Source organism: Vicia villosa, linkage group LG4, assembly GCF_029867415.1.
Source record: "Vicia villosa cultivar HV-30 ecotype Madison, WI linkage group LG4, Vvil1.0, whole genome shotgun sequence".
NCBI classification, from domain to species: Eukaryota; Viridiplantae; Streptophyta; class Magnoliopsida; order Fabales; family Fabaceae; genus Vicia; species Vicia villosa.
Genome location: NC_081183.1, coordinates 190,449,527 through 190,460,440, shown reverse-complemented (window position 1 = coordinate 190,460,440; position 10,914 = coordinate 190,449,527). Strand labels below are relative to the sequence as shown.

Here is a 10,914-nt window from a genome sequence, read left to right as displayed (position 1 = left end):
CACAAACACAAAAGTAGGATGAATATTAATACTATAAATAAGATTGATTTGTATAGATTTATGCACACAATATGAGAGGTATAGCATTCTACTTCATGCTTTTGAATACTAAAAGTTTACAGTTTCTAATTGAAGGGGTATTGGTGGGTTCAAATGTCATGAATGCAGTATTGATTTTAATTTTTCTTTCATACTTGAATATATATGAAGTTGGAACTGAATATGAATAGAATGATGGTTATAGATTTAAATTACTACTTATCCCTCCCTTATAACTGTTGTGTGTGTTAAATGTATTTAATTTAATCTATACAGGTTATTTATAATATTTTATTTGATGGATGTGTTACTCTTTTAAAAAGACTTTAAGTCAAAACTAATATTATAAGTAAATAGAAACTGAACAGTTAACCCACTTTCTGCATGTACCAAGTACTTGTTTCCTATTGCACTGAATAGAAGTTTAGCATTGCAACTGCCTGCGGTTAGGATTCCGACAATGGCATCTTCACACGGTGGTCCTTCTGTGCGTATTCCCTCTGATGATGAAAATGATTTCAGGTATGAGTAGATAATTTTATTTCACCTTTGCTTTGCCGTAGAAAATAGGGTATACCGGTATACAAAATATGGTAGTGTGGTAATAACACTTAACAACATTTAGTGATGGGTGTAGTATCAATATAGCGCACGTTGTATTATGTGTGGTATTTGTCAAGAAATCAAATGTGACTGAATGACTATTGTTGGTTTTTATTGTTGGATTTCATATCCCGTCGTTGCTCGGCATATGACTATTGCTTAGTAAAGAATGCTTCATATGCGGTTTCTTTTTAATCCATATTTGATGTTGGAACAGCAATGATCAGGCAATGGAAATCATAGAAGATTTGGTAAAGGAAATAGGGTACGATCCTAAGGTGGAAAGAAAACGCAGGAATAAATAGCGCAATGTCACCGCTGATCGTGTTGTGACGAATGTTGATGTTGTCGCACAAAATAGCGCAAGGGTTAAAAGCAATCCCAATGCAGGACCTGTAAAGATAAAAGAGGAATCAACAGACATTGACACAGATGAAATCAAAGTTTCTGAAGTTGGTGAACCAAATGGATCAAAAGAGGGTAAGAAACAAAAGGGTAAAGTGGTGAAAAAAGCAAAGGTCGGTACAGACATTACTGTAGACAGTTCTACAGGGGCTCAAAAATTTTTCTGGAACACCCATGTTACAAATGCTAAATCTACACAGCAGAATGTAATGGTAAGGAGATATTTGAATATGAGCAGCATGTTATTGAAAATGTAAATAGTATATATTGTTAATAGTTACCTTATTTCTTGTATGCAGCATTTCCCTAAGGAAATCGCCAAAAGATGCCTCCGTCGCTTTCAAGATGAAATCAACCTGCTGGATGTGAGGACGAAGAACATTGTTACCTGTCAGGTTCACAAAGCTAACAGAAAAGGAATACCCCAGCCATATGAAAAGTACATGGCCCTGGGATGGTACGAATTCGCCAAATCTCTTAACCTGCGTAATGGGGATACAATAGCGTGGAGTATGCTGCGATTCTCTCCGTATATCTATGTGAAGGTTGAAAGACAATGAAGAAACTACTGCTATTTGCAAACCGTGTACTATACCCGAATTTTAATGGTTACATTATATGTTGGGAATGTTATTTTGGTACATTGTGTTATATATATTCAGCTACATGTTATTTTGTAAGCACTTTATCCAAAATGTGAACACAGTAATATTGTGACCACTGGAAGATCTAATCTATAATCGTTTTCGGGACAAATTTTTTAAGTTCTCCTATTATATTCTATTAATCCGCTCTGATATGCTGTTAGTTAAAATGAAATCTGTCCCATAATATTGTATCAACATTATAGTAAGATCAGACATAAAATTATTTATTGATAGTTAACATAGTCAAATGTTAAAAGTCCTGGTGTTTGTTTGTGAGACACAATCCATGTTTTAGTTTACAATGTAATGACAGAAAACTTAAATTCTGCTAATCCAAACAAACCGTTCTTTGCGACATCATTATTGTAACTAACATTAAAAATAATAAAAAAGGAGCACCCCGTTATAAGAGGTATAGTTAAAATGGAATGTTTGATATATGATCAAAAAGAATCAAAATAATTAATAATGGTATATATAATATGTAGTTCAATTTGAATCATTTGAATATAATAAGCCAAAGAAACCATTGATAATTCTTAAATCAAATTGAACATAACAGAAGCACATAGCCAGTATTCATGCACTAATTATTACAGAAAATGAAATCACACACATGATTAAAAGCAAAGGAAACTAACATTCAGTTTTTATAACAAACACCTAAGCAAAACACACACAAAGTAAAAATATTCCTAATCAATCTTCTCCATTTTAATTATCTTCTTCAGCTTGTTTGATGACAGTTCCCCATCATGTAATCCGTCCAAATCAATAGATTCACTTGATGCAGCAGGAAGATGTCTCTTACCACCAGGTGTGACAGCATCAGGCTTGTGTTCAGATGTAATTTCCAGGTCCTGCAATGCCACGATGAAGACTATTAGTTAGGAATATTGATATAAATGTAAGTCGGTAAGTGTTAGTAATATTGATATAAATGTAAGTAGGTAATTGTGTTGCAGTGAGACTTACTGTAACCAATTCACAGTCTTCATTGGCATCTGTTTTAGCTTCATCAACACTCTCTTTAATCTATATATTGTTAAACACAGTTTTCAATATAACATAATCACAGGAAAAGCAAAAAAATGCATACACAGTTTAAAATTTCTACCTCCAGAGTATCAGGTACGACAGTTTGGATTGGAATAGGTTCCTTGAGAATTTACCAAAGAAAAACAAAATCAGGCCAAAAATTGTTATAATATGAAGTCCTCTTTTATAAAACAAATGTCAGTTTATTAGAGCTGACCTCATATGTTCCCCATTTTTCCTTAGGATCATTTTTTATAATCATAACGACGGAACAGTTCTTCCAGCGTGGATGCCACTTAACCTTCATAGCCATTTCCAACTTCAACAACTGATCAAGTGCTAACGGAAAGTCCAATGGATCAGTAATTCCAGCCTATTTAAACAACTGGCCATATTAGTGTACACAGAGTATTGAAAAGTACATTCTAATTCGTCTGCACAATATAAATATAACCTGAATCATAGTGTTACGAAGTTGCGATGCAGATAAACCCAACAGCATTTCACATTCTCTGTTCCAGAAGACAAAATTGCAGCTTTGGCCCCCGTGAGTAACCTCAATTTCAATCTTATACCTGAACATCATAAGAAGTCATTCCGTTAAAAAAGCCGACAACATAGAAACATCAAAAACATGACTGAAACAACATCTATTAGGTGAGAACAACTAAAACCTAAGGACTTCAGCCATGGTTTCATGACCAGCTTCACACTCAAAGGGGGGGCTGTCCCCGCGCGCTATAGATTGACACATATGGCAGGCACGATAGAACCATTCAAACGGAGATGCTACTAATAATTTTGTTGTAGCGACAGTAGCGCAAAATGTAACCTGGACAAATAGCCGCCAAAATCAGAAACATGTGACACACTAAACAATGAGGTTATAATTACGATAATATAGGAAAATAGAAAGACATACATCCGTAAGTTGAATAATCTCAGCAATAGGCAAAACAACAGCCTTTGAGAACAATTTTTGCACAGGAGTGAGCTGTTGATTTTCAGAACTTTGGGAGGAATATTGTGAATTCCCTCCAAGTTGGTCAGAGAGGGTTACCTTGCTCTCCTCAGGCATTCTGCAGAGCATGCATCAATATCAAATTCATACATGAAAAAAATAATTGCATAAAATGGATGACACTATCAACATACCTATCAATAAAGTCTTTCATGATCGGAAAATCAGCATCAACACATAAAAGGGTCACATTGTAGGTGTTTGTCACAGACAGAGGATACTTTCCTGCAAATTCAAATTACACCTTGTCAATATATTTATCACAGATTTTGTTGTTTTAGTATTAATTTAAAAAATAAGTCATGGAATAACCTTCTTCCTTCACTTTGGCATACTGAAGCAACACAACTGTAGGTAGTGATGCAGCAACCCTAACTTTGTTAAACTTGATGAACTGATCCGCGTATGATTCCCACAGAGTACAGTTCAACATGTTGTTGCTAAACCATGATCACAACACATTAAGATATATAACATGATTCATATATGAGGCAGTCTAATGTATAAAAAAACAAACCTGTGATCACGCAACATCATGCTAATTTGCTGCTTCTTTGCACCTGACTCAGTCTGTGCATAACCAATACTATCCACCATTCCAACGACATCTGAAATAAATTTATTAATTTCACACGGCTATAATGCATCAAAACATGAGACAATAAAAAAACCAAAAACCATACTCACGAATCAGAACATGTTTGTCAAACCTCCCTGTTATGATGTCTGAAAAACTTGTAAATAAAATCGATTTCGGGGGTATCTCATGTTTGTCTTCATCAAGAACAGACGTTCCAGCAGTAAACTTTATCATATATCTGTGTCCCGATGCCCTGAATGCCAGAACATAAGGCACCACCTTAAAATTAGATACAGTATAAGTATGGCCTAATAAGCATTTTTCGGTGAAAACCGACACATGCGGTGCTGGAACAACAGCATGAATATCATCTCCCTGCAGCAGAAACCAAAAAATGATTCAAACTATACAAACATAGGTAAATGATAAACATACTGAAACATAAACAGGGTAATCACCAATTTGTCAACAAAGATCATTTTAAAATGTTCCTTGCTGTTGGAGACAACTTTCCATCGGTGGTGAATCCTAACAACAATCTTCCAAAGCTCTTTTCCATCATTGATCTCTGCTATTCTCTCAACAGGCCTTGACATGATAATGCAAATTCACACTGCACTGAATGATTACCGCAGAAGTTAGCAAGCATGGAAAGAGAAGAATGAAATCACTGATAAATAGGCAAGCCATTTAAACACATAATTACTGCAATTGTGCAGTTTGGAACGTGGAGAGGCACAGAGTAATGGTCCTTACATAACTGCAGCAACATGAGAAGCTGTGAGGGTGAAACTTCCACAGCCATAACTGTCGCAGCCCACCATGCAGTTGAAGGATCAAAAATTCTGTAGTAACCACCAAAGGTGATGTGGATCATTGAGAGAAGAGTTGCTGATGTGGCAATTCACAATTAATTAATGACTACAAATGTTTACATGACAATGAAAAGATGGGTAAATAAGAATTCACCTACTTTTTTAGGCATGACAACAAAAATCGTATCTGCAACAAAAATTGTATATGCAGGTATCCACTCTAACTCGTTCTAAAGTTGACGGAGAAAATCCATTTTGATTGGGTTTGGGTGTTTTCCGATTAAAATAAAGTTGGATAATGGAGACACTACTACTCACCCAAACATGTCCGTTTATTTTATTATGTACATTATTATTTATTTTTAATAATTTAGAATATTAAATACGTAGACAATTTTTTGCGATTTTAATTTGCATTTATTATTAAAAATAGAGTTTAAAGGTACTGCACTGACAATGTAAACTAACTTTACACATACAACCAATCAAAATATTTACACTTGCAATGTCATATTAGTTTTTTTAAATTAAAATTGTGTTTTAAGTAGATTCATGGTTGTGATTGGTTGAAAGTGTAGAAATATTTTACACTGTCAGTACATATCCCTTTTTCTCTTAAAAATATTTAAAATATACGTATAGAATTCTTTGAAATTATTTTATTTTACTATCTATAGTGTGATTTGATTTTGGAAAAAATAAGTATTTAAAAAAATAAAAATAATTTCACTAAATGGATGGTGGTGGAGTGGGAATATCCAAACCTAACTCAAATTCGTTTGAGTCGGGTTTGAGTTTTAATTCTCCATCTCCGTTTGAATTTGAGACGTAGAACGAGAATTATTTAGAGATTCAAGTTTGAGTTTAAAGGAGGTAATAACTGTCTCCGGCCTGGATTTACAGTACGCTTTCTAGGAGATAATGGATTTACGGTGGAATCAATGGTGAGATGATGACAGATCACCCTGTCACCTATTCTTGGCATGTTAGTCGGCGTCCAGGAAAATAAGTCGACATTCCTCCTCAACAAGGCGATTGATTCCTCCTCTTCGACTTCACTCAGGGAGGTGTCTAGTTTGGTGACTTGAAAACCTAGGGAACTAATCTGGACCTCTTCTATATCCTCTATGGGAGTGAGCCTTTCATTCCACGCTTCCATCATATGATCTAAATTTATAGCATCCACTCCCTGCACGCATGGCTGTTGAATGGCAGTTGCGGACATCCCATCACTTTTTATTTTGAGACTACTTTAATAACATTTTTGAGTGATATCTTAGTCCCCTTGGACCACCACAACTCGTCTGTTGGGTATATGATATCTTAGTCCCCTTAGAATTAATTTGAATTATGTAATTTTTGTAAATAACTGTTGATATTTGTGAATATATAGTGTTAAGAATATTTGCAAAAATAATAGTCTCACATCGACTATATCATATAATTGGCTGTAATCTCTTTATATATGATAAAGTCTCCATAGTGCTTTTTAAAACACATGGTTTATTCAAATGTCTCTTAGTCTCTCGTATTTCAACATGGTATCTAGAGCCTACTGAGAGACAATCATTTACCGTGCTTTACCTAGTAGACCCACTTTCTTTTGGTGAGAAATTTTTGGCAAACCGTGTCATAACTCCGGTTTTCCATTTATACACTGCCGTGACTCATTTCGGCATTCGTTTTTGAATTTCTCTGGTCACCACCAGAATACCGCCATCATCCGTTGTTGCCGCTATTGTTTTCGGCGACCTTCCAGCAAACTAACCCTACCGGCAGTAACGCCTCCTTCGATCCGGCCGATCATGACGATTTTTCTATCGCCACACTCGCCACCGTGAAACTGTTCCAGATCCGATACTCATGGCTACTCCAAAAAACTTTACGCCAAACTACGATGATTTTCTTAGGTAATATCAAAATTATCAGAACTCAGATTCTACTGATTCGGTTGCACACACTAGTAATTCATTCGCTTGCCTCTCTTAATCATCTTCTCTTAGATCTTGGGTCCTTGATTCTGGCGCGTCTGATAATGTTACTGGTAATAAAAATATTTTCACTTCTCTATCTACCTCGGGTTTCTTACCTACTATAACTTCTGCCAGTAGTTCTCAAACCCGATCAGAAGGAATTGATCATGTTCAAATTCTACCTTCTCTCTCAGTTACTTCTATTCTCTATGTACCTAATTGTCTATTTAATTTACTTTCAACCAGTCGTTTAACTCGTTCTCTTGATTGTATTGTCACCTTCATTACCAGTAATGTTATCCTGCAAGACCAGAGTTCGGGATGGACAATTGGTGTCGGATGTGAGTCTCAAGGCCTTTATTACCTCTCAGTGTCATCTCAGGCATGCTCAACCAAAGATTCTCCAGTCATTATCCATGTTCAGTTAGGTCATCCTAGTCTTCCTAAACTACAGAAGTTGGTGTCAAGTTTATCGAAGGTGTCTAATTTACATTGTGAGTCGTGGTCAGTTAGGTAACACACTCGTAGTCAATTTTCCAATCGAGTCAATAAACGAACTTCGTCCCTTTTTGCTTTAGTTCACTCCGATGTTTGGGGTCCCTCGCGTATTGTCTCTACACTTGAGTCTAGATATTTTGTCACCTTTATTGATGATTTTTCACGTTGCACATGGTTATTTTTAATAAAAAATAGATATGAATTATTCTCTAGTTTTGAACAATTTTATAAAGAAATAAAAACTCGGTTTGGTGTGTCTATCCGTACCTTAAGAAATGATAATGCTTGTGAATATTTATCCCAGCAATTTCAAACTTTTATGTCCATCCATGGTATTCTCCACCAAACATCTTGTTCTCATACACCTCAACAAAACGGAGTAGCCAAACGCAAAAATAAGCATCTCCTTGAAACCACTCGGACCCTAGTTCTCCGTGGTAATGTTTCACTTCAGGTTTGGGGGGATGTTCTGCTAATGGTATGTTACCTTATAAATCGTATGCCCTCATCTGTCCCTAACAATCTATTCCTTCATTCAATCCTTTTTCCTAATTCTCCACTTCACCCAATTCCTCCCCGAGTCTTTGAGTCCACATGTATTGTACACAATCTCTCTCCTGGTCTTGATAAACTATCAGCTCAATCATTAAAGTGTGTCTTTCTTAGTTATCATCGATCCCAAAAAGGTTATCGTTGTTACACACATACTCTATAATGATATCTCATATCGCTCGATGTTACCTTCTTCGAGTTTATTCCATATTTCGAGTCCATCCAAGTAACTTCGGAACCCCTTTAGGACAATACTCCCACACCTCTTCTGAAAGTCCCATTTCCCATTATCCCCCATCACTCGAGCCCTACAGTTTACCCCTAACTTCTAGCCCACTTCAAATATATCAGCATCGTCAACCCATGTTTGTCGTACCTGTCCCTGAGGAACTACCTATCCCTGAGACAGTACATGTCCCTGAGGTCATTGCAGACTGTACTCCAAAGCCTTCGCCATCATTGGATCTGAACCCGCAACTTGAGTCCGATCTTATGATTTCTCTTCGAAAAGATATAGGTCAAACACGAAATCTTTCACCACATTATATTGATTTATGTTATCATCGTCTTTCCCCTTTGCAGTATACTTGTTTGTCTTCTTTGTCTTTTGTTTCTATTCCTAACACGCCAGTTTAAACACTATCTCACCCTGAGTGGAGGCAAGCAATGATTGACAAAATGTGTGCTCTTCAAAGTAGTGGTACTTAGGAACTATTTCCTCTACCCCCTGGGAAATCTTTAGTAGGTTGTCATTGACTTTATATAGTGAAGATTGGTCCAAATGGTAAGATTGATCAATTTAAAGCTCGCTTGGTAGCCAATTGACACACTGAGATTTTTGGGTTGGATTATAGTGATACCTTCTCGCCTGTAGCCAAGATGGCATCTGTTAGACTTCTTCTAGTAATTGCAGCCATTCGACATTGGCCTCTTCATCAACTTGACATAAAAAATGCCTTTTAACATGGTGACCTTGAAGAAGAAGAAGTATATATGAAGCAACCACCGAGGTTTGTTGCTCAGGGGGAGTCCTCAAATATGGTTTGTAGGTTACACAGGTCTCTTTATTGTCTTAAGCAATCTCTGAGAGCTTGGTTTGGCAGATTCAGAACTATAATACAATAGCTTAGTATGGCTCGTAGTGAAGTTGATCATTCTGTGTTTTATCGTCACTCTTCCCAAAGGTGTATCTATCTTATTGTATATGTGGATAATATTGTCATAATCGGCAATGATTAGCAGGGAATACTCCAGTTAAAACAACATTTCTCGAATCAACTTCAGACAAAAGATCTTGGTAAACTCCATTGTTTCTTGGGTATTAAGGTAACCTAATCTAAAGATGGTTTGGTGATTTCTCAACGGAAATATGTTATGGATATTTTGGAAGAAACAGGTTTGTTGAACGCTAAACCAGCTGATACTCATATGGATCCAAGTGTCAAACCCCTACCCAATCAGGGAGAGCCCATATCTAACTCAGGAAGGTATAGGAGATTGGTTGGAAAGTTGAGTTATCTCACTGCCACTCGTTTGGACATTTCTTTTGTAGTTAGTGTGGTAAGCCAGTTCTTAAGTTCTCCTTGCCAAGAACACATGGATGATGTTGTCCGGATTCTGAGATACATCAAATGTGCTCCAGGAAAAGGCCTCGTGTATGAAGATGAAGGATATACTCAGATAGTTGGATACTCTGATGCTGATTGGGCAGGGTCACCCATTGATAGACGATCCACCTCTAGGTATTGTGTACTTGTTAGAGGAAACCTTATATCTTGGAAAAGTAAGAAATAAAATGTAGTTGTAAGATCAAGCGCCTAGGCAGAGTATAGGGCCATGGCAATGGCACTATGTGGACTCATTTGGTTAAAACAGTTGCTTAAAGACTTCAAATTGAAGAAGCAAGACCAATGACACTCGTTTGTGATAATCAAGTTGCATTGCACATTGCTACAAATCCATTCTTCCATGAGAGGATCAAACAAATTGAGATCGACTGTCGCTTTGTCAGAGAGAAGATTGAATCAGGTGACATTGTCACCAGCTTTGTCAACTCCGATGATCAATTAGCAGATGTGTTTACAAAATTTTTGTGAAGTCCTAGAATTAATTATATATGTGGCAAGTTTGGTGCATTTGACTTTTATGATCAAGCTTGAGGGAAAGTGTTGATATTTATAAATATATGGTGTTAAGAATAGTTGTATAGAGAATAGTCTCACATAGACTATATCATATAATTAACTGTAATCTCTCTATATATAATAAAATCTCTGTAATATTTTACAAACACACACGGTTTATTCAAATGTCTCTTAGTCTCTCGTATTTCAACAATAACAAAAGTAGTCTTCACTTTTCTTTTCTTTTTAATTCATCTTCCCCAGTATTTTTTTGTCCATCTTTTCCTTTTATATATTCATATCCTTGTATAAAAACTAATAATAAATTCCTTATAAAATTAAGAGTTAGGTAATCCTCCATTCTAAAATTCTTTCTTGCAAAATTATCGAGTCAAAGTCAAAGTCAATAGTTCTTTTTCCTTTTTTTAGTTTCTGAGACGCTTTCTATGGGCCAATGCTGCAACTCTTCCTCTCTGGATTCACATTTTCTAAAATAAAAAGCATTATACAATTTAACCATATTTTAATTTTTCCAAAACTTGAATGAAAACTTGAATTTCATTCAATAAATCGATATGAAATTGAATAATAAAAAAAATTAATAATATTTTCTCATTTAA

At 35.9% G+C, this 10,914-nt stretch overlaps 1 protein-coding gene across 1 annotated transcript; it reads right to left on the bottom strand.

Annotated features, from left to right (window-relative positions):
* Positions 1-3,399: 3,399 nt before the first annotated feature.
* LOC131598580 (uncharacterized) lies at positions 3,400-4,929 on the bottom strand. The gene is made up of 7 exons (XM_058871165.1): positions 4,792-4,929; positions 4,441-4,708; positions 4,271-4,361; positions 4,066-4,193; positions 3,888-3,978; positions 3,655-3,811; positions 3,400-3,564 (listed from the first exon to the last, which is right to left on the bottom strand). The coding sequence occupies exons 1-7, from the start codon at positions 4,927-4,929 to the stop codon at positions 3,400-3,402; spliced, it is 1,038 nt and encodes a 345-aa protein (XP_058727148.1).
* Between the last annotated feature and the right edge of the window lie 5,985 nt (positions 4,930-10,914).